The sequence below is a fragment of the Furipterus horrens genome, unplaced genomic scaffold (assembly GCF_987537825.1).
Source record: "Furipterus horrens unplaced genomic scaffold, mFurHor1.1.pri manual_scaffold_1, whole genome shotgun sequence".
Taxonomy (NCBI): Eukaryota; Metazoa; Chordata; class Mammalia; order Chiroptera; family Furipteridae; genus Furipterus; species Furipterus horrens.
The window spans coordinates 163,597,441-163,622,646 of record NW_028327171.1 but is presented as its reverse complement, the minus strand read 5'-3'; the positions used below and the strand labels follow the sequence as shown (position 1 = coordinate 163,622,646).

The 25,206-nt window shown below is 39.5% G+C and overlaps 1 protein-coding gene across 1 annotated transcript in view; it reads left to right on the top strand.

The window, feature by feature from the left end:
* Positions 1-25,206, top strand: part of STK39 (serine/threonine kinase 39) — a 263,934-nt gene that overhangs the window by 153,565 nt on the left and 85,163 nt on the right. Inside the window, exons 11-14 of the mRNA XM_090280486.1 lie at positions 1,321-1,443; positions 1,560-1,589; positions 4,695-4,757; positions 6,520-6,587. Coding sequence (XP_090136612.1) covers positions 1,321-1,443; positions 1,560-1,589; positions 4,695-4,757; positions 6,520-6,587 — 284 coding nt within the window. The remainder of the gene's footprint in view (positions 1-1,320; positions 1,444-1,559; positions 1,590-4,694; positions 4,758-6,519; positions 6,588-25,206) is intronic.

Here is a 25,206-nt window from a genome sequence, read left to right as displayed (position 1 = left end):
CAAGTGGTCAGGCTCGCTGTTGCAGACTCCACATGGTAATGTCTTAAACTCAGGCCCAAACCCTAAGCTTGCATTGTTATGACTTCACACTGACAGACATGTGTGTAAGTGCTTACTTTACATACAAGTTCTGTGCTGTTTTCCTTGGGATTAATGAAGCTCCCCTGGTATAACTAAATAGTTTCTATTATGGAAAACGGCCTTTCTTCACAAGCACAATCTTTCAAAATCTTCACAGGACATTTTTAGACAACTTCTTTTTCAAGTCACCATTCAGTGGCATAAGAAGACGAAGAAGATGCTCACATTCAAATGGAAGCCTGAAGGCTTTTTTCTTGCCTTAATTCTGCCCTTGTATCTGTGGTCTTGGGTCAATTTCGGGGCCTTTTTTTAATCTATAAAATGGGGTTGGACTAGATAGTCTCCAAGGTCCCTTTCCACTTGAAGTTTCTCCGACTCACTGGGCTACTGGCTGTTATGTTCACATCATGTTCATCTGTTACATTGCTTTGTGTAATTATGTCTCAGAAGTTCATCCTTCTCAGTCACCCTGTCCTTTTCAAAGTTGTGCTTTTTCAACCACAAAGATGTTTGGAAAGCAAGCCCCATGGATGACATCTCCACCCTAGTTTAAAAACCTTTTTTTAAAATAATTGCGGAAGACTGATCATGATCTCTTTAGGTACATGGTGTGACTGCTCATTGTCTTGCTGAGTCCCCGCAGTCTCACAAGTCCCAGGATGTGCTCTGAGGGGCGTCAAGGGTGGTCAGATGCTGTTTTGTTTTGCTCTGAGCAGCATCCTGGGGAAAACAAGCATGATGTCAGTTTCTGAAAAAGAGCAAGGTGGCAGCAGAAGGGTATTTGCTTCCAGGACTTAGATTTCAGATTGCAGATACCTCTCAGCTAGTGTGCATCGTTCGGCTGCCTGATGCCCGCCTTCTCTCAGCAGCAGTCTGTTGCTTGAATGCCTTTCCTTAGGCACTTTTGAGGCTTACCACATGGCCTTTTATGTGTAGTAATTAGTAGTGTTAACTGAAGCAAAAGCTAAAGTTGAACTTGACCCTTAATGGCTGATGCATGTGATAGTCTTCCACATTGTTTGGTTCTACATGCGTATAGTAAAGCATCTCAGGAAGACAGTATCTTGGGAAGGGGGTAAGTATGGGAGTTTAGAGGCTGTGTCATGTGTCTGGGTATTAGCGATCCGGGATTCCTAACCACTTGTTATTTTCTGGGTAGGTGTCTGCTGTGTGACCCAAGTAGCAACACTAGTGAGCGCTGTTCACATTCACTTGTTTTTTTTTTTTTTTCCTATTCAGGTGAGAAGAGTTCCTGGATCAAGCGGTCACCTTCATAAAACTGAAGACGGTGACTGGGAGTGGAGTGACGACGAGATGGATGAAAAAAGTGAAGAGGGGAAAGCAGCTTTTTCGCAAGAAAAAGTAAATGGCACTGATAATGATTAGTCTACCAGTATAAATTTTATTTGTGTGGTATTCTTGTGTGTGTGTGTGTGTGTGTGTGTGTGTGTATTAATGGATTCTTAATTATTTTACAGTCACGAAGAGTAAAAGAAGAAAATCCAGAGGTGAGTGATGGTTATTAATTGATTTAAAAAATGTTTTTGCCGGTTCATTCCGCACCGCCCCCACAGTGTCAGAGTTTGATCCATTTGGGGAGGAGGCTTGAAAATACTGTTCTCATGCTGTTGTGGAAAAAAAGAAAATGGACATAGATTTCCCAGGTCCTGATTCTCTCAGAGTTACTTTTGAACTGTATAAATTGGGGCAGGTTACACGACTCTCAGCCTCAGTTTCCTCCTCTGTCGAATGGGGATGATCATGATGCTTACAAAGCTGCCATTAGGATTGATGGAAGCATTTACATAATACAGTCAGTGGAGACCTTAGTGCAGACTAGTAACACAATTTTAACTCTTGGTATGATTGTCACGTAGAAAACAGTAGGCATACAGGAAAAATTTCCTTTAGGTTATAGTTTTCAATAAAGCAGGGTATTGAAACGGTTAGCAACTCTAGGTTGAATCTGTTGGTCTTGATTTTTAAATCTCCTGGGCAACAAAGTTGACAAGGAACAGTCTTTTATCAGCTTCCCTTTGAGACCTGGTCATCTTTTCATTAACTTCACTTCCTCCATCTGCGTAATTATCCTAATGCCTAATGACTAATGATGACTGTAGTTCAAAGGACTTGCCATTTCTCCTAGAGGAAATATGAGCATATTTAAATAGTTCCAAATATTTTTCATACCTAGTAATTAATGTGTACCTTGATAAATTCTCATTAAGGAAACAGAAGACTTTGGGTTATAAATGAATCCATCTTAACTTTTTTTTAATTAGCAGACATTTCCTTTTCTTTTTTTGTGATTTATTTATTTTTCTATCACAGTTGTCCCACTTTTCCCCCCATTGCTCCCCACCCCCAGCCCACCCTTTCTCCCACAGTCAGTCCCCACTCCATTGTTCATGTCCATGACTCTGATTTTCTTTTGATTAAGTGGAGTAAATCTTATTCCACTTTAAGTGGCAGTAGCCAACGAACCTTCTAGGAAGACAACATAAGAGCCACAAGTCACTCCTTCCCCTGCTATTGTCCCCTCCCTCTGCTTCCTCTTCATCCTCATGCCACACTGATAGGCCTTTTCAAGGGGTTTTTCAGTCTGCCTTCTTGCCACAGGTAACTCTTTCAGATCTTGTTTCCTCCTGTCTTATCAATTTTTCTTTTCATTTTATACATGAAATATAAGCTCTGGTCATGGAGGGTATACCATGAGTTAGGTATGATGGTGATGAACTCCACGATAGGACGCGTTAACTACACAGGTGTGCTGGACATTTAGCATGATCTTAACCAGGTATCATGGACTCTTCCCCCCTTTTGCCCACTTCCAGGGTGGTGTCCAATATTAATCTATTATTTTCCCCTCTCCTATCAAAACATCATTCTCTCAAATGTTCTTCTTATAAGCAAACTATTTAAGAGCCAAAAAATTCCAATAGACAAATTTATAGTATCCTGTTGAGGAAAGGCAGCTGCTTATTGTGTTTTTACATGTGAAAACGTGTGCCCCAAAGGCATGCTCTAAACATGTAGAATGGAGCTTATAATGGTGAGACTTGGGGGACTACAGTTGGTTGTCAAGGACGATGTTTTGTAGAGGGAGTCCCCCACCACCACTCCTGTGCATCTCTGCACATTTTCAGAAGAGTCGCCCATATTGCTTGTGAGCCAATGAGAGCCTGAGGCTGATCCCTTTGTTCTATGTGTGGTTACATCCGCACAGTGAGGGAGGTTACAGAGCACACAGGGTCCAGCCCCAGTCCCGTTAGCGCTTGCTCTCTCCTGATGATCGCCCAGGAATAAGGGGGCTTCTCAGGGGAAAGAGGAGTTGTCACCTCTAATAAATGCCATTAAGGTTTTTCAGATTACAAAGATTCTTTGCCTAAAAGTGGGACATTCTGGTAGTGCTGATGTGTCTTTTGGTTGTATCTCAGGCCTTAAGTAGACTATGGACTCAGCCCAAAAGATCCTTCACAAGAAGGTGTTGGTCATAGGCCCAGACCCTCTGGCTGGTTAAAGAACACAGGTTGTTTGCTCTCCTAATGTAGTCATTTTCCCCTGACAATTTAGTATGAACATTTTTGTAGATATAGGAACATTAAAAATATGTTACAGTGAATATCCACATACCTATCGCCTAGATCCTACCATTACTATATTTGCTTTATCACATGCACGTATATCTGTTCACCCATCAGTCTTATCTTCATTTTGTGACACATTTCAAAGTAAGGTACAGACGTCCATACTCTTCCCCCTATTACTTCATTACTAACATAGTTATTGTTGAGGAAACACAGAGACTTAAGACTTTTGTGCCCTTAACCTTTAGAGGAATTTCTGATGACTTCTGATTATTTTAGAATTGATAGTAACTCTATAAATGGGAATTCCTTTTTATTTATTGTTTTCATTGCTGTTCCTCTTTGAGGTTTTTTTCTGTTTTTTTGTTTGTTTGTTTGTTTTTGTCTTTCAATGTTCAGGGCAGAGTTTACAAAAGTGGGGCTTGAGGCCAGAATATTTGGGGTATCACATTTGGGTGGGGTTTCCAACTTTGAGAGAAACATAGAACCTATCACTCTGGCATTCCTGTCTGAGAAAATGTTTTAAAAACCTAACTACCCTTTTGTATTTTTGAAGTCCAGTGAATAAATTGTTCAAAGTAATCATGACAAGGGCAGGTTGTGTTAATGCTAACATCCTTTCATTATTAGGAGGCCCTTAACTTTAGATGAAATCATGGGATAAGAAAAAATGGATGGTCATCTCTCTGTTAGGGCGTTTAAAGTATTAAATAGCCATGCCTTTCACTTTAGCTCAGTGGTTCTGTGAAAGCATAAGGATTAGCCAGGGCACTTGTTAAAAACACAGCTCTTTCCCATCTTCATGAAATTCTGAATCAGTGTGGGTGGGGTGCAGGGATCTTTAATACGTGTCCTTGGTAATTCCAATGTGTGAGTGAAAGGACAGAACTTTGGGAAATAGTGCTTTAAAATTACTTAAATTACTTAAAATTTTTGTCTTTGGTAATTGGAACTTCATGTAATCACACCGACCCTAATGTCTCATTTTGGTTTCCCTAAGTGCTGTAATGGTGGCTCTCTTAACAGATGGCGGTGAATGCTAGCAGTATACCCGAGCAAATACAGTCCCTTTCTGTGCAGGACTCTCAGGTAGGTTTCTCCACCAGTTGTTTATCTTTAAGATGCTTGGTGAACAGAATTTTTTTTTTTTTTAAGAAAAATTCACTTTAGAAAGATAGACAATTTCAGGGTAGTGCATCCCTATCAGGGTCTTGTAAAATTCTCCTTTTTAAATAGATATGGAGAAAATAATACTGTCACTATTGACCGTGATTTTCAGGGCCTCCAACCTTTAAATGATGGGTTCAAGAGAGGGACTTGATTACCAGAGTGCTTCTGAAATTGCTGGACCTATGTGAAATAAGGAAAGGAAACAAAATGACTCACCGTTCTGTTAGATTCCAACCACAGATCACTGTAGTTAATTGATACTTTTTTTCTTTGCTCCTGGTTGGATTTCTGTAACCTGCTTTCATAATTCTTTTATCATTGAATTTTATGGGCCAATTTTTCTCCACAACTTGCCCTGTAAAAATAATAGTTCAGTGACTATGAAACACATTAATATTAAACGTGTGATGGGAGACATGCACCATGAGTGGTGGGCAGGGGTGAGCAGCAGCACAGAGAGAGACGATGGACGTGGGGCCAGAGTGCCGGCGCCATGCTGGTTTTACTGTAAAATGACAGGCACGCCCTCTGCTCTCAAGCCGGTTATACTGTCAAGCTTTACTGGCCTTAGCAATCGCAAGTGTTTTTTCCCCCAAATCCATTCCATTGAAATTTGTTTCTGTCCTCCATGATGTGTGTTTTATGAAACAGCTGTAAACTGAGGAGGTAGAGCCTGATTTCATGGTTGCAGGAAGCCTGTCTGGGGTGAGATATCTAGTCCTTGGCTCTTATTTTATAGCTGAGGAAGCAAAGATTGGCAGAGGGTAAGTGGCTCACCCAAGGTCACAGCTGGTTAGAGGCGGAGGCAGGTTCAATTTAGGTCTTTACACTGTGCCAAGCAACTCAGTAAAACAGCTGGAAATAAACTTGAGGGATCGGTTGAATGATGAGAGGCAAGTTAGGAATGATGTCTCAGAAGGCAAAGAGAGTAAACAGGAAAAGGGATGAGGATAACTAGTGTTGTATAACCTGTTGTAGCTTATACCTTATTTTCAGTTATTATTATTTTGTTCTCCCAGCAACCTTTCGAAGGAGGCATTATCCCCATTTTGTAAATGGAAAAATTGGTTCAGAGAATGACATGCCCACAGTTACATAGCTAATCAGTGGCAGAGCCAAGGTTTGCCCTGAAATCCCTTATTCTTCTACTCTTAACAGGATGGTGTACTCATGTCCAGAGATTCATTGGAGGAGGGATAGGCTATATAGCAGAGGCATTCGTGAATGATAATCTATATTCAAGGAAGTACCATCTAGGCCAGAAAGGCAGGAAAGCTAAACAGTGGCCTGATCTACTGGGTTCTACCTTGCTGTGCATCCTGAGGTTTTAGGTGCCCCAACAAATCTTTGAGCATCCCCTGTGGGGGACAGTCCATGGCTCTGGCTGCAATGTGCCCAATTAGATGGTTGAACCTTCTTTGGACTTATTGAAATTTATACCAATTTTTTAAAGGTATCATCCTACAATGAGCCTTCCTGTATGGCATATTAGTGTTCACAGTTGTGATGAGAATGAAGAATTATTCCAACCTTTACACAGAAGTGTTATGTGGCTAAATAAGACTAGCACATGTTAAGATGTAGTTTTGAAATTTTCAGAAAGAAAGGGATCTATGAATTAAGGGATGTCATGATTTTATTTGTTTCCTAAGTTTATAACACTGTTGATTTCTTTCTAAAGGGCCTACGCAACGCTAGTGAGGACTATAGAGGATCTTCTTGTGCTGTAAACCTCGTTTTAAGATTAAGGTAAGCAATATTGTTGTTTGTTTTGCATTGCTTATCCTGCTGTACAGTACTCTGATATCCTTTATTAACTTTTCATAATATTAGCATAAAATGAAAGTATTCAACTTTCCGAAACAGCCAGTGCTTCCTGTGTTCCCAGGACTAAGAGCTCTCTTCGAGTTGCCTACTGAAAAGAGTAAGAAAGAAAAGCACCATCACGTGTGTCTGCAGGCTCAGTGAACCTTTATTACATTTTCTTCCTTGCTTTTCATTCTTGGGTTTTTCTTGCTTCTATTTTACAAAGTGAGATCACAGTAAGAGATTTTTAATGAGTTTCTGTCACTCTTCAGCAGTCAGTCTCTGTCAGAAAAAAACCACACTTGTACTACAAGTTGCCTGTTCAGAACATTTTTCAGTGACACGTTTGATCAGCCACTGTGGAGAAATGACAGATCTGTTTTGAAAGAAACCTCAGTCATCTAGGAGATGGATACAAACAGAGTGCCTGCCAGGATAGTGTTTGTATCTATCTAGTGAATGAAAGCTCTTCCCAGTTCAAGGATTTTCAAATTTTAAGAGTTCATCTTAAAGTTTATATTGGGTAAGAACTTGGTATCTCAAAGCAAAAGAAATTAGCTTACATTTCCTTGTAAGCAGCTTAATTTACCAGCTCAATCAGAAATATGGTCACATTCTTGAAGGTGTTTTAAGATAAGTTATACATGTTTTCTTTGACAATTAAACACATAAAGCACAAGGCTAATGGACTGTTTTCAGAACTGTGGCTGTAGAGCGCAGGTTCATTTTCAAGGTCAGTTTCCAGCCCTCTGCGTTATCATAGTCTGTCAAGGCCGATTATCGTAGCCATGATCACCCCTTCCTGCCGATGGTCATTTACAGTCTGTGGTGCATTTTCACATACTTACCAGGGGACCCTCACAACAACTCTTGGTGTGCTTTAATTCCGAGTTGATTTCCCAGTCAAGAAATGAAATTATTATAAGACTGCTTTCCTTATATTTGAAAGTAGGCTTGATTATGAATCACAATTAGTGTATTTTGCAATCCCCGAAGAATGAAATTGCTCATTCCCTTCTCGTTTGACTTTGGAACCAGGTATTCCTTTCATTTATTTTTCACTTGTTTGTTTATTCATTCAGTCCACTGGTATTTATAAGAAACCCACTCTGTGCCTGGCCCAGTGTTTGTCACTGAGATGCAGGGGTGAGCAAGACTGAAGGTAACAGTGTAGTCCACTGAGTGTGCAGTGTTGGAAGTGACCTTTAGAATCCAATCATCCAGTTTCCTGCTTGGTTTATGCAGGAATCTCTAGTGTCCCTGCGGGATCTTGATCCAGCCTCTGTGCATCCTTCAACCCACTCTTTTTCCATGATCACCCCTATGAACCTGAAAAGCTGTCATTGTGAGAGTTAATCTTTCTCCTGAAGATTCAGCTGACCTTCCTATTCTGGGCTATTATGGGCTCAAATTCTCGCCCTCACAGCAACTGTCAGCCTCTCTGGATAAAAGTCTCCTGAAAGGTGTGTTAACAATGCATATTTAGAGCCTCACCTTCAAATATTGTGTTGCTCTAGGTACTAGAACAATATAGAACTAATACATTTCCACACTTTTCTGAGAGCTTTTTGTACCATATAATCCATGCCTCAGTACTTGTGGGCTTCAGAACTCGTCACAACCTGTATTTGTCGCATTTTAACGAGAAAAAGAAGTGTCAGCACTCAGTGCTTGCTCAGGACCCATCACACTTGCTAGAACTTATATGAGTCATGAACCATTCCTCAAGGCAAAATGCTTCATCTCGGTGCTCGTCAGTTTTGGCACTTGTCACAAGTTCCGGAGCGAATGACGAGTACTGAGGAACCACGGTATTTGCAAGACCTGTTCCGCTCTTTTCTGAGGCACAACAGTGCATGCACCTTCAGCAGTGCTTCTCATAGTATAGTTCTGTATCCCCATCATAATCCTGGTGCTTCAGTTTTATTGACATTTAGTCTGCACATGCTTTTGTTGCTTCATGGGTCTAGGTGGTGGTTTTCCTGAGTTTGTAAGTTAAGAAACAGTGTGCATGGTATCCACATATTGTGTACACACACACACACACACACACATACTTTTTTGGAAATCACAAGGAACATTAACATTAAAGTTCTAAGAAAAGTGTTATAGGAAAGGAATTTACTCTAAAAGTTATTTTATCTCATAGTTCTCTTTATGGAATTGTTTCTGGTTTAACATGGTCCCTTTTAAATGTAGCACTTATATTTACCACTAGGCCTCCAGATGTGGTCTGAGCAGGCTGGAATTCAGTAGCAAGATCATGTGATTTTTGCAAGTCATGGGCTTTATTTTTCCTAAATTGGCTCAAGTTTTCATTGCCTTTTGAAATATCCATGTATCTTGGTGGCAAATTTAGCATGACCTAACACTCAAACTAAACCTGATTTTGATTTTTCTCATTTGAAGGGTTATCAAGCCTAATTCTGAACTGCAGCTCTTTTAACACTCTCTCTGTCTTAACATTTATCACTATAATAATGAATCTGTTGGTTTTGACTCACTGCTTGCCCCCCATGCATTTCATCCTTGATTGTCAATGTGTCATATTAGTTACAGTGTTTGGATATCATCACTTGCCAATCCAAAGACCTATCTTTGACACCTTTATCTAAAACACTACTTAACATGTTCTCAAGTAGGACAGCCTCAGGCATCTGTTAGAAACTGCTCACTAAGTGACTTCCATAATTAACTAGTATTTTATATTATAGTTGCTCAACCAGAACCAAACCCTATAGACTCCCTGCCTTTTAGTGGTTGTTAACTCTTCAGCAGGATATCATAAAGGATCCATTGAAAGTGTTGCTGAAATTAAGACATACTATAACAATGGTATTTCCCTCAATCTAACCACCTAGAAACACCTTCAAAATATGGAAAATATTTTTAGTATAACTTATTTTCAGCAAATATATGGTGTTGCTCAGTTGTGTATATACATTTTTCCCCTATAGTTTTACAAGATTTTTGTTTAAATGTGTTTTTCATAGTTGAGAACTTGTGAATCTTTCAGAATATACTGTTAGACTTCTTGAAGGGCAATCCTTCCTTATACTTTAGTTTGAGAAATAGCCTTGAAAGTTAAAGGTTAACTGCTATTAACTTTTTGTGATCACTCTGTGCTGATATAAATGGAAATAGCAAATACATTTATTCTTCCTATAAGTATTTATTAGGCACCTACTATGTGCATGGCACTATTCTAGGTGCAGTGATGCAACAGGAGCAAAAAAAAAACAAAACAAAAACCAAAAGACATTTCTTGCCCTCCAGAAGCTTACAATTTAGAGGTGGGGAGAGAAGCAATTCAAATATTTATATTATTATGATATAGCAAACTCTCTGAAGGAAAAGCTATGTCAGGAGGATAGGAAAGCACATGGAGTGCTATTCTATATTGAAGAATACATATTAGTTTTCTACTGCTGTGTAGCAAGTTGCTACAATTCTATCTCACAGTTTCTTTAGGTTGGGGGCGCCCAGTCCAGGTGGTTTCCCTGATGTGTCTCTCAGGCTGTATTTCATGTGGAGCTTGAGGTCTTCTTCCAAGCTCATCTGGGTGATGTTGGAATTCAGTTCCCTGCAGTGTGAACTGAGATCCTCAGCTCATTCAGATGACCTCATTCCACAGAGAGTTTGCAACATGACTTTGCTTTTTTCAAGGGCAACAGGAGACCATCTCTCTTCTGCTCCAAGGCCTCAGTCTCCTGTTAAAGGTTTAAGCCAGTCCTGTTAAGCCAGTGCTATCTAGGAATATCTCCCTTTTAACTAAGTTAAATTAGCCAATTTGGAAATTTAATTACATGTGCAAAATCCCTTCACCTTTTCTTAATCATGGGAACATAACTTAATCATGGGAATGACAGCCCATCATATTTAAAGATCTTATTTGCTTTTAGGGGAGAGGATTATGCTGGACATACAAGAAGAGGGACCCCCAAAATTATATTTATAAAAAACTTTGGCCTGGGTGGTGTGGCTCAGTGGATTGAGTGCCGGCCTGTGAGCCAAAGGGTCGCTGGTTTGATTCCCAGTCAGGGCACATGCCTGGGTTGTGGGCCAGGTTCCCAGTTAGGTGCGTATGAGAAGCAACCACACAGAGGTGTTTCTTCACCTCTTTTCTTCCCTCTTCTTCCCTCTCTCTAAAAATAAAAAAATAAAATCTTTTAAAAAATTGTGTATTTATTCTTACATGTTTAAACTTCAATCACCTTCAAAATACTTCCATTTGATGCGGTACACCTATTGAGATGTTTTTTCCACTGCTCAAAATAGTGTTTGAAACCGTCAGTTTTGATGCCCTTTAGTGCTTCTGCCGTGTTTTGTTTCACCTCTTCCACATCAGCAAAATATGTCCCTTTGAGGACTTCTTTCATCTGGGGAAACAAAAAGTCAGTTGGGGTGAGATTGGGTGAACAGGGAGGGTTGGATTTGGAGGTCTTGGGCTGTTTTTGGTCAAAAACTGCTGAACACTCAGTGCAGTGTGGGCAGGTGAGTTCATAAATCACCCGTCATGAAATGGGCAAACACGTTGAAAGAGTCTTAAAATTTTTTCACTGAAGCTGAACTCAGTTTCTCACAACAACACCAGCTGGTACACTGATATAGATGGGTTTCTAGAACACTGGCCTAGTGAGGGAAGCCTGTACTACAAGGGGCCCGCCCTCCAGAAGATAATTCTGTTTTTTGGACACCCCCTTGTATACCTGGGGATGGGAATATTTGAGGCATCATCAAATTCTGCTTCCACAGAATGGCCCTCTAAATAAAGTGACATTCAAGCAGACCACTAATGGAACTGGGAATCCCAACCATAAAGTTATCTGGAGGAAAAGAGTTCTGGGCGGAGCAAACAGTAATTGCAAATGTTCTGAGTGGGATGCATGTTATAAGCAGTTATGAAAACAGCCAGGGCACCGTAGTGGACATAGAGGTAGGGGGATAAGGTCATAAAGTTAGCAGGAGCTGAATTATGTAGCACCGTGTAGCCTGTGGTTAAGATTTTGGATTTCACTATTAGTAGGTGGGAACCATTGGAGGTTGGTGAGCAGAGTGTGATATGATGTGAGTTAAATTTTAAAATGAGCACTGTGGTTGCTTTATGTAGGGACCTTTAGGGGAGAAGCAGAAAGTATGATGGGACCTGGACTAGGGTTTGGAGTAATGGAGGTGGCATGCAATTGCAGGACTCTGGTTGGAGGAGTGAAAACTCAAAGATGACTCAAAGTTTAGGCCTGGAAACATGGATGAATAGAGTTGTTATTTCCTGGGATGAAGAAGAGAGGTGGAGTTGCAGATTGGGGTAGAGTCAAGAGTTCAGTTTCAGACATAATAATATGGGTTGTTTAGTGGATATTTATGTGATGATATAGGGTATGTGCATCTAGCTTTCAAAGGGAATATATTTCTGGGATAGAAGTACAAGTTGGAGAACTGTTGGTACATATGGTACTTAAAGCTATGAAATGATAAATGAGATCATCTCAGGAGTGGTGCAGGTAAAGATGAGTAGTGGTCTGGTGTGCTCTCAGGTGGTGCCTGGATGTGGAGCAATCAACTGATTGACAAGGAGAGGCTGGTAAAAGCAGAGGGAAGAATGGGGGTCCTGTAAACCGGAGGAAGTGTCTTAAGAAAGGAGGAGTGAAAAGCTGCATCTATTACTCAGGTACAATGGGAACTAAGAATTCACCATTGTATTTGGCAAAGTGCAGCACATTATTGACCTTGGCAAGAGTTTGGAGTGATAGAGACAAAAGCCTGATTGAACTGGATTCAGGACACAGTAGCAAGAGAAAACATGAGGAAGAAAAGGATAAATAACTTGTTAGTACATCTAACTCTTGCTAGAAATTTGCTATATACAGGGGACTAATGAAATGGGGTGATAGCTCATTGAAAATATGGGGTGAAGGGATTTTTTTGTTTAAAGCATATTTATAGAGAAGGGAAAATGTAGTGAGAGAAGGGTCAGTGTAACATTGATGTCCTCAGGTGGGTAGGAAGGGATGATAGCTAGGTGTGCACCGTGATGTCAGCCTTAGGAGCATGGAGGGGCCACCTGTTGGACAGTGCAGTCACCACCATAATGGAGGGCAGGTGGAGGTGCAAGGAGCAGGATGGATTTGGGTCAGGACATGTGGAAGTCCTCTTCTGTTGTTTCTGTTTTTGCAGCAGAGTAAGTAAGGCATGTCAGCATTTGAGAGTGAGGAAGAAGATGATTAGGGTTTGAGAAGTGGGGAGATAATTGTGTAGGTGAGCTGGAGGGTAGATTGACCATGGAAACATGGCGGGATGGACAGGCTGCACCTGTGATCACTTGAGGTTAGTGATTGTTAGTTTAAGGTCACAGTATAAATGTATGTGTGCCTGATTGTGATTGAACTAGGAACACAACATTGAGAACATTCATAGAAGCTTCTGTGGGCACACACACAGGCCCCAGTTTTATAATTACTCTTTACATTATAAACAAATATGGGTTATAGAACTACTCTTAGTGATCTCTTGTGTACAGGGTGGTGGTCTCCTGCCCTCTTCTCTCACCACCAGCACCCACTCATGGGCCTGACTTCCTTCTCTCAGAACCTGCAAAGTCATGTGCTCATTGAGTACCAGAACCCTGCTGTACAGTTTCTTCATGCCTCACTCCCCATGTGAAATTTACTCTGGATCACTTGCACTACCTGTGGGGCCAGAAAAGACATTTCCTTAACCAATCTGTGTGAAACGAAGCTGAAAGGTTGTTCTGGCCAATATTTGTCAGCTTTTAGAAAATCCATGACCTCTTTCACGCTTCTCATTCCTTTTCTTTTCCACATCAAGATTCTGATATATGTGTATTCATATATATATATAAATACACACATACATACATAGACACACACACACACACACACACACACCAATTTATCCTCGCTCTTTGTAATCACTGGTCTAGACAACGTGTGGGTCTTGAGTATTAGAGAGTGTGCTTGCCTTTCTTATCCCGAGGTCGTTTGGATATGACATTTATGGGTATTATGTTCCACAGGCTAGTGGGTAGAAACTTCAGTTCAGGCCAGCCTTTCATTAGTTCTTAACTAATGCTGTATGGATGGCTGCCCTCTCCACCTCTTGGAAAGGTCACTCTGACTTTCTTTTTGACATAGCATTTTACGGACCTACCTGCTAGGAATGTGCTTCCCCCACGCCTGCCCCCGGTTGCCAGGTAAACCTCACCTTCATTCTGTAAGTAGGAAACTGGGAAATATTTTACTTTTCAAAATGTCATATGCTACAAGAAAAGACAAATACATAGTAGCTACAAGTAGTGTATTTATTTCTCCATTAATTTCATTATTCATTTTTGGTAATCATAGGCAACAGACTCAGGAGGCAAAGGCTGATTCCTTTCTTTAAAAAAAAAATACTATAACTTCCTTTTAAAACTGACTTGTTATATGTAAGGTTGGAGAAAAAGGATTAGACCTTAGGTCTCAAAGTTAAATACTGGATGGAGATAATTAAAACGTAGATTTTTTTGATGTGCTTTTCTGCAAATGTTCTCATGTCCCCTGTGTATATCGTAATGTAATCTATTATTTAAAAAAATGTATCATAAAGTTAGGTACAAGATTAAGGAAATTCTTTTAAACATATTTCAGGAGGAAAATCCCAAATAGGCCACCTCATAATTTACATATTGTCAGTAGATGGTAGTTCAATTTCTTCTGGCTTGAGCTATACATTATACCCATATTTTTCCATTAGTATATTTTATATTTTTCATAAAATAGAATAGTCATGTATTTGACAAAAAAACATGTTTTTTAGAATCAGGCTCAATGATTTGGAAAAACAATGAACTTGATTAAATTGTTAATTCCTCTGTTGGATGCTGTCCATACTTTGACAGCTCAGCCCTGTGGATTAGGGTTACATTTTGCTGAAGGCAGCCACGCTAGGCGTTGTCATACATGATGCTCTGGTATGGTCTGACTCATCAATTTGCTCAGAATAAATTTACCTTGTCATTATGTAGCACTATCATTATTCCTTGCTGGGCCAGTTAAAGACCCCAGACCAACAAAACAGTTCTCCTGCTGATAGGGAAAAATGATCTTTAGAATACGATATTTATTTTAACAGTAATTCTTTGGCATGACAATATGGCCTCATTTGACTTGTTATTTCAGTTTACTAAACAAAGAACTGAGCTTATAATTAGTAAATTATAGTTTCATAAAGAAAGTTGAAGTTGATAAAAACAAGGTTGATCACTGTTTTAACATCAGTATGCCTGAATTCAAATTCCATATCCTCATCATTCAGGAAGGAGTATAATTCTTAAGTCATTCTCTAGCCTGTAAAATCAGGTTAATTGCATAATATTGCATATTCTTACTAGTCAAGTGGTTTGAAGGCTTGATTAATTTTTCCCCAAAAGGTTAAGTAGTATTCCCCAAAAGGCATAGTATTCAATTGTGGCAATGCTTTTAACACATTGTATGTGGGCATTTTGTGCTGACGCATCATGGTAAGAGCGGGAGATTTTTTGAAATATGCGCGCGAATTTTGTTGTTAAATAAAATCACTATAAATTGAAAATGACTTTGAATTTTCCATATGAAACTTTGATTTTCTTACCTTAGAATGTATTCTTCGTCGTTATTATGAAAGATAAAGGCACTCTGTGCACAGCTTGTGAAAAATGTAATTTTCCATGTCCCGTATACAATGTGTTAAGAACATGTTGGTTTGGGTTTCCCCCCCCCCCAACAGACTACTTATTTATGGCTTGTTCTGTGTGCATGGCTTTTTTGAAAATCCAGAGATGAATAAGCAGGGTTTCTGCACTCAAAGAGCTTACTGGGTAGGCGGAGAGATCACACCCTGCACAAATGACTCTTTTAACACAAGTTAGAAAGTGATAAATGCAATAAGAAGATGGATGAAAAGAAGAGCTGTGGGTAGTTAAAGGAAGGTGAGAGCTCTTTTCTCTGAATCTGCCTTTGGGTTACTTGTTCCCATAGTAACCAGTGTTTATTTTTTTCATCATCCAAATTTTGAGAAGAGTGATGGTAAGGTTGAATCCAGGGGCAGTGTCAGGCTGTGGTCTTTGAGAAGAGCCTTATATTATTTCTAACAAGACCATATTTGTTTTCCAGTAGCTGTATGTAATGCAGTTCTTTAACATGAAAAGTATTTGGCATTTTACTAAATTTTTTTCATGTTCTTTCTGTTATTTCCGCTCCTCTGAGAAGTGAAGTCATTGTTGAACATGTTGGCTTTTTTGTCAGTGGGGTCCCTCAGAAAGCTGGCGTTCCTGTGTGCGTTTTGTGTTGTTTAATCATCATTACTGTTACTGCCATTTCATGGCTGGGGAGATCAAGGTGTAAAGTCATGGGAATAATTTTTCCAATTCTGCGCAGCTCGGAAGAAGCAGGGATGGGCCTTGAATTGAGGTCTGTTTAACGCTGGTCGATCCCTGCTCTTTTCCGCTTGACCCTGTGGCCGGACTCTATTCAGTTCCATTTTGAATGCAATAAGAAGCTCGTGTACTTTTAGGATCGTTATATTTACCTGTCTTTTCATTAACATTTCACATAAATGCTCTTTGAATAGTGTTTCCTGATAAACTCATCATTAAATATTGTGACAGGAATACCTGAAAATATTTTGGAGGAGATGCTCAAGATGGCGATGTGCAGATCAGCCAGCATCTGTGGTGTTTTATAATTTTGAAAGCACTGTCACATCACTTGCCCGATTTACTTTTTCCTTTCATTCTGTGTTTGTTGCCCACAGATTAAAAGAAAGGTTGAAAATGTAAAGTAACTCCCCTACCGTCACAGAGCTTGAACACCCAGGCTGGAGACTGGGTCTTCCGATGTTAATTGAGTATTGTGGAAGGTATGGTGCAGGGAGATAGGGTCAGTATAGATGATACAAGGTAGTAGAGCATTGCAGGCCTTTTGTATAAACTAAATTTTCCTGCAAGTAAACATGCTAAAGGAAGGCAAATTTACATTCATAAAAAATGTCGTAATGTAAGGGAAGCAAAATAGAAGAATTAAAAAACATTTATTGTGAGATAATGTCATTTGTTTTCTGACAGGAAGTTGTTTGAGAACAAATTCCTTCAGCAATAGGAAATGTATAGAGTTTTTAAATATTTTTAGCCATAGATGGTCATCTTAGAAATTTAGAAAATCAAAATAAATTTAAAGAAAAATAAGAACAAGAAATAGTCAGTTGGCCAAAAACTTTGTTTAGTTTTTTCTGTACAATGGCTCTAGTAGTGCTTAGCTGTCTTTTAACTTCATTCGAAACAATTTTGTTAAAACTTATCAAAATTGGTGACTTTTTCTGCAGCCATTTTAATATTGAAAATGGAAGAAAACACGTGTTTTCATATAGTATGATTTATTATTTTAAGATAGGTAAAAATCCAACTGATACAAAAAAAAGAAAAGATTTGTGCAGTGCGTGGAGAAGGTGCTGTGATAGAGCAAGTGTGTCAAAGTGTTTGCACGTTTTCTTGGTACTATTGGCATTTTGGCCAAGTAATTCTTTGCTGTGGGGCTGTCTTAGGCATTGGAAGCACCCTGGCCTCACCAACTAGAAGCCAATAGCAGGAGATAGCCAACATACTCAAAATACCCAAATCAGTGAAGTTATTGGTGAAAATGAAAAATGTGTTTTTCATTTTATGGAACAAATGTAACAGACTTTTTGGTCAACTCAATAAAACCCTTTTTTCTAGACTTACATTAATGTATAGTTTAAATTTTTTAACTGTCGTATAATTATTTTCTTTATTTTTATTAAACGTAGTGTTTTATGATCTTCATTTAGTAATACCTTTGATATCATATGAATGAGTATGTATCTATGCAATCCTTTTAACTGGCTGCCTTATATTTTCACTGGATGTGTCAAAACATATTACTTACAAATTATTATTTGATATTTACAGAATTCCCAGTTTTTAAGTATAGCAACATATAAAAGCTTATATGTGCCAAAATGGTGTTTGAGAACTGCCCAATAGAAAAATTTCTTTTAGCATTGAATTTTGACCATGGTGAAATGCTCTCAGACTCTGAGAAACCTGGAGATACGTAACTGAGTAGGCCCAGTATCAAAGCTTACAGAGATGACGAGGGCTGGCTGTGGCTCTTGGGCCGACGGAGGATGCCACTATCCATGTAGCTTCTGACCCTGCCTCCTTACCCTGTGTTGGGGCTGGATTCTTAGGGCAGTGCTTTAACTAAGGCTCTGCAGGGAAGGCACACAAGTGCAGGATACCTGAGTGTGACTTGCAAGGATAGAACACAAACACAGGGTTCCATATTCGCCGCTGCTTTTCAGGTTTCTTCCTTCCAGTGCATGTTCTTTAAGAGATCCTCTCCTGTCGGCTTTCTGGGCTTAGAGGAAGAGATGTGTGAGATACACATTTGGAGAGATGAGGCTATATTTATCCTTTTAGAGCCTTCCACAGTGCCTCGCTTGCGACAGACCCTTCGTGAGTGTGTGTGACACCGGTGCCGACTGCAGGATTCCTAAACAGCCGTGTTCACCAGTGTTTAATATCAAGATGCTTCGCAAGACCTAGGTGTGTGCAGCTCTTTATTTGTGATGTAGTAGAAATGCGTACAAAACAAAACTCTATACTAAATTTCCTCTACGATAACTCCCAAGTAAGGTAATACTTTGGATATAGTATCTATATCTTAGTTTGTAAAACACATATGGACTCCAAGCTGTAAGAACTGTGAGACATACTTTCTGTGGCAGAATTACAAGTCGTACTCAGCGATGGTCCGTGCAGGAGCATTCTCTTCCCTTCCTCCCTGCCCTGCTGGGATTACTTATCCTTGGGTACCCATTGGCTGTTCCTGCTGCAGGGTCTCAGGACCGAGGCTCAACGTGAGAGTTTGGAAATGTCAGTGTGATATACTTCTTCCTTCAGACCCCCTCCTCTCTGGTAGAACTGTCCCTAGTTAAAAAAAAAAGTTTTTCTGACTCCTCAGGCTGTATAAAGGTGGAGCTTATCCAGAACTGCAGTGTCGATGCAGGCTGTTTTCAGGGGGCTCTTACCTGACCTCAGAGAACTGCAGTGACTTGTGCAGTGCCGCATGACCAGTCACTGTCAGCGCCAGCAACAGCACCCTAGCAACAGCCTGCATAGGCGTAAGTTCCTTGCTCTCCTCACTCTCATAATAAAGCCCCCGGTGCTCTGGCCTGCTGATCCTACTTGCTGGACTCATTGTTGGGTCACTTTCCTGGACTTTCACATCTTCCCTGAACTCTTTCTTCTCATGAACTTTTTAATGTCATTGCACACATAGACATGAAGAGGAAATGTACTGAAAACAGTGGGTACCTTAAAAAGCTTAGGTGGCATTTACATGAATGTTAATTATGTGATGACTGATAATAGCCAAAATTTTAGCAAATGCCTTAGTGTCTCAAGTTCTCCTTTCTGTGACTATGCAGAGGCTGTCTCCCTTACCCTTTTTTTATATTCTACGTTTCCTAGCGGCTGCAGAAGTAACCTGCTGCTCTTAGCATTCTAAAAATTCTTCTCTCCAGTTTTATTGGGGAAGGTTGTCTCTTAGGACTTGTCCTCTCGATCAGAGCTGAATACTTCTGAGGATTGTTTGCAAAGTTATTTCAGTTCTCAGTTACCATATCCCTGGAGATGATGAGTGGTGCGATTTTGTTCTTGAAATGTTGAAGGTAACAAGCATCTTTCAGTTTGGGGGCTTTCTTTGCCTTAACTTTTCTTTCCCCATTGAAACCAAACTTCCTGGAATATACATTCAACCTCATTTTGCAATTTCCAGAGTTCTAGAAGATTTTGTCCTTCCTACAGTTGTTAACTGGTGGTATAGTGGGAAATCTCTGCTGCTCAGTGAATTTCACTGGTTGGTCTTTGCATTAGTTCTCTGCCTTAAGAGATTACCACACACCTAGTGGCTTAAAACAGCACACATTTATTATCTTGTGGTTCTGTTAGAGGACTAACATGGTCTCAGTGGACTAAAATCAAGTAGTTAGCTGGGCTGTGTCCCTTTCAGGAGGCTGTAGAGGAGAATATGCTTCCTGGACTTTTTTTTCTGAAGACTTTATTTTTCTTAATAGAAATTGTAGGTTCGCATCAAAATTAAGAAGATATGCAGACTTTTAATTTACCTCCTGACCCACACATTTACCCCCTACCCCCCCTCCAGCAACATCCCCAACAGAGTGGTGTATTTGTCACAATCTGTGAACTTATTTTGACACATCCTTATTACTGAAAGTCCATAATCTACTTTAGGGTTCACCCCTGGTTTTGTAAATCCTGTGAGTCTGGGCAAATGTATAATGGCATGTATCCACCATTATGCTATAATACCGTATTTTCACTCCCTAAAAAACCTTAGTGTTCCATCTATTAACCTTCTCCCACACTCCTGTCAACCACTGATCTTTTAACTGTCTCCATAGATTTGCCTTTTCCCAGGATGCCGTATAGTTGGAATCATGCAGTATGTGGCCTTTCAGATTGGCTTCTTTCGCTTAGTAGTATTCCTTTAAGGCCCCTCCTTGTCTTTTCATGTCTTAATAGCTTGTTTCCTTTTAGTTATGAATAATATGCATTGACTGTATGTTGCAGTTTACTTATTCATTCACCTACTGCAGGCCATCTTGGTTGCTTCCAAGTTTTGCAATTAGGAATAAAGCTGCTGTAAACATCCAGGGGCAGGTTTTTGTGTGGACGTAAGTTTTCATTTCCTTTGGGTAAATACCAAGGAACGCAATTGCTGGGTTTTTGTTGAGACTGTGTTAGTTTTGTTAATGCAAAATTGTCTTCCAAAGTGGCTGTATCATTTTGTGTTCCTCCAGCAAAGAATGAGAGCTCCTGTTGCTTCGCTGTTAGTGTTCCAGAATGTGGCGTCTCATAGGTGTGTAATGTAGCTCGTCGTTGTCTTAATGTGCGTTTCCCTGATGACATGTGATGTGGAACATCTTTTTACTTGTTTATTTGCCATTTTTATATCTTCTTTGGTGTGAGGTGTCTTTTAAGTTATTTGGCCCAATTTTCTTTTTTTTTTTTCTGTGTTTTCTTACCATTGAGTTTCAAGAGTTCTTTGTATGTTTTGGACCACTGTCATTTATCATATATGTCTTCTACAAACGTCTTCTCCTGGTCAGTGGCTTGTCTTCTCATTCTCTTGATATTGTCTTTCACAGAGCAGAAGTTTTTAAATTTAATGAAGTCTAGATTGTCAGGTATTTATTTTATGGATTGTGACTTTGGTATTGTATCTAAAAAGGCAGTACCATACCCAGGGTCATCTCTGTTTTCTCCTAGGATTGTTGTAGTTTGCATTTTACATTTAGTCTATAATCCATTCGGAGCAAACTTTTATGAAGAATGGCAGGTCTGTGTCTAGATGTTCTTTTGCATGTGCACATCCTATTGTTCAAGTACCACTTCTTGAGAAGATAGATAGTCCTTCCTTCATTCTGTTGTCTTTACTCCTTTGTCAAAGCTCAGATGACAGTATTTATAGAGTATATTTTGGGGTTTTCTATTCTGTTTCTTTGATCTATTTTTTTTATTATTTCACCAATACTACACTGTCATGATTATTACAACTTTATAATAAGTTTTAAATTTGGGAAGTGTCAGTCTTCCATTCTTCTCCTTTAATATTATGATGGCTATTCTAGGTCTTTAGCCTCTTCCTATAAACTTTAGAGTAGGTTTGTTGGTATCTGCAAAATAACTTGCTGGGATTTTGTTATAATTGAATCTAGTAGGGAAGAACTGAAATCTTGACGATATGGGCCTTTTTATCTAGGAATATAGAATATAGCTCCATTTATTTAGTTCTTTGATTTCTTTCATCGGAGTTTTGAAGTTTTCCTCATATGGATCTTGTACATATTTTATTAGATTTATACCTAAGTATTCCATTTGGGGAGGTGCTTATGTAACTGATATTTTTTTTAATCACTTTTTTTAACATATGTTTTTTATTTAATTTTTTATCCTTACCCAAAGACATTTTTTTCATTCCTTTTAGAGACAGAGGGATCTAGAGAGAGAAACATGGATGCAAGAGAGAAATGTCCATTGGTTGCCTTCTCATACACGCCTTTACTAGAGGTTGAACATGTAGCCAGGGTATATGCTCTGACCAGGAATCAAACCTGTGACCTTTTGGTCTTTGGAATGATGCTCCAACCAACTAGCCACACCAGCCAGGTTGATATTATGTTTTTAATTTCCAGTTTTCTTGTTTGTTGCCAGTATATGAGGGGGTCCCCACAATACCAGAATTATGTTCTGGAGGGCAACTCCCTTATAGTATAGGCATCCCCTGCAGAGTGAGTATTCTGGGAACCCATCTGTATCAGTGTGCCAGCTGCCATTGTTGTGAGAGCCTGCATTCAACTTCATTGAATTTTTTGAAGACTTTCAGCGCATTTGCCCGTTTCACCATGGGTGATTTACAAGTGCTCCTGCCCACACCATGCTGAGTGTTCGGCATTTTTTGACCAAAAACAACACGACCCCTGTCTCGCCCCGAGCAACAACTTTTGTTTTGCGGGGATGGAAATAGTTCTCAAAGGGAAACATTTTGCTTATGTTGAAGAGGTGAAACAAAAAAAAATAGCAGAAGCACTAGAAAACATCAAAATCAACAAGTTCAAAAACTTTTGAGCAGTGGAAAAAATCTCTAAATAGGTGTATTGCATCAAATTGAGAGTACTTTGAAAGTGACTGAAGTTTAAATATGTAAGAATAAACACACAATTTTTAATACATAAATTTCAGGTGTTTTGGGGTGTCCCCCCCCCCATATAGGAAAGCAGTTGGCTTCTGTATGTTAACTTTGAATTCTGTAACCTTGCTATTATTACTTATTAGTTCCAGGAGTCCTTTTTCTTTTTCTTCTTTTTTTTTTTTTTTGAATTTTTTATATAGATGATCTTACCTATGAAGACAATAAGTTTTATTTCTTTATCTCCAATCTGTATACTTTTTCTTCTGCTTCTTTTTTTTAATCTTAATGCATTAGCTAGGGCTTCCAGGACAATATTGAAAACAAGTGTTGAGAGGGGACATCCTGTCCTTTTCCCCAATATAAGTGAGAAACTTCGAGTCTCTCGACATCAAGTATGATATTTTCTGTAGGTATTTAGGTATTCTTTATCAACTTCAGGAAGTCCCCCTCTAATCCTAGTTTCCTGAGAGTTTTTATCATTAATTTACCTGAACTTAAAAGCATAGACTGAAGAAGAGGTAGAAAATATCCACTATATCTTAGGGAACAGTAACGAAATAAAAACCCAGTACATGATAAGGATCTTAATTATATCAGAATTTGGCTTCGTAGAGTAGAGATTATTTTAAGAGTTCCCAGTCTCTGGGCCATGTGGAAATCAGACTATCACACAAATATAAGAACTACCCCTTTTAAAACTTTTCAGAGAGTAAAACTCTGAACTCTCCTCTGGTCATCTAAGTGAGTTTCCCCAGTGAGGTAAGTAGTTAAGTAACTGTAATCTCCAAAAGAAAATAGGAGTTTTGGTGGATTTTTAAGTGAATTTGGATCCTGGAGATGCCGGAAAGCATACCTGGCCAAAAGGTCTGTACAAGTCCTCTTCTAAACTCTTTGGCTCATTTTTATTTTCAGAAGTCTGTCTCTTTTCAAGGAAGTGCGGGAGGGCTCCTGCCTGGGTAAGAAAGCAAACCCCTTCTCTGACACAGGGAGGCCTGAGGGTCTGGAGCTGGTTTTCCACACCCATCAGTTTGGGGCCCATGTTTGCACTGATTGTACAAGTCAGAGCACATGGCAGTGGGTACTTTTAAGATGACTTTTTAACTCCCTACACAGAAAATTTTCCTGTGTGCCAGCTGATTGCTTTGTTGTCTTAATGGAGAAGCTCTGGGGATTCAGTAAAATCATACCCTGCACATTTGTCTGGAATTGGTTCTAGATTTTCTGGCAGTGGAGTAGATAAAAGGTCAGTTCAGTGAAAAAGCCTTTGGGATTTTGTACTTTGATACCGTCTCATTTTATGGCTTCATTGTGCCATTTTGCTCCCTCCCGCAAAGAGAGAGCTTTCTCGGAGAATGTTCAGATGAAGTATTAGTCCTTTAAAAGGCTTAAAATGAATGTTTATTGCCACAGCACAGGCTACACCATTTTAAACTCTTACATTGTAAATCACACCAAGGCTCCTTGTCACATTGGCCTTTTGACTGCATTAGCTAACTGCTCTGTTGAAGGGAAGTATAGATTTTTCTTAAGAGTATTTTTAGCAATATCCAGGTAACTAAAATGAACCTTCTTTGTTTCTCAAAATATTTTGTCTCTCTCGCCCCTCCCCCACCGCTTCCCAGTAAAATCTAAAAGAAAATGAGAAACTGAAAAAAATTGGGGCTACTAGATATTTATTTTATTTCTTCATTCTTTCTTTTGTAGTCATTTTATTGAATAATCTATACTTTCTGGTATAAAAAAATGAAAGTTTTATTTTTCTCTAGTTATTGACCTCAAAGAGCTTTGTTGAATCTTTCATTCTCATATTTTAATGGCATGTTGGGCAGTCAGCCATCGTTTTCCAGACTGGATATGAAAGTCAAGTCTAGTCTAGACTTCAGTCTTATATTCAATTTAACCTTTATCTCCTCCCCAACCTGTCCCCTGTGGCAGAAAAGTGGACATAGCTCTTTCACCCTTTCCACACTGCTTTCTGCACTACTTTCTCCTCTTGGTTGTCCTTTTTTCTAAAAGACTAACTGCCTATTAATGTCCTCTGAGGCAATTGTGCAAGGTGGCTCTTTGGTAGGGACCTGGGTGGGACACTGAAAAGTCCTGCACCAGTTCCACTTCTTCCTGTCACCTGGGCTGGTGGGAAATAGGTCCTCGGGGATAGAGTCATGGCAAGATGGCTTGATTTGGCTACCTTCCAGCTGACCCCTTTGGCAAAGTATGCCATGAGTATGTGTATAGGCTCTGCAATTGCTCCTTCTATCTGCTATGCTATGTGTTACCAGTTTTCTTTTCTTCATTCAGGTAGTTTGGGGTAGGTCCAATAGATAAAGTTTCCTCATAGCAGATATACAACCACCTTTTATTCTCTACTGTATTATTAGTGCAGAAACTGTGGAAAGGTCCATGAAGTCAAAACTTACCTTTAAGGGAGGGTATCTCTGCCATTCAATTATCAATGCCCTTTATATACTCAACAGTATTTCAGGAACCTTTCCCTGGCCCTCAAAGTCAGCTGCTGTTATTTACTATGCCCCTGCATAATTAAGGAAAAAGGGAGCCATGTAAGACGATACGTTTTAATTGGCTTATGGATACACTTAGTGGCATATAGAGGTGCCATCAAGGAATATAGGCTGTGGACGCCATCCTAGCACTGCCTCTCTGCCTTGCTCCAGCTCCCTGGTATCTCCCAGAAGGAAACTTATACACTTATTGGGAGCCCCAATGTTTGCAATTGCCACCAGGGACAACTCTAGATTACCTGGTACTGGTAGCTAGTGGGGCTTACACTTGCA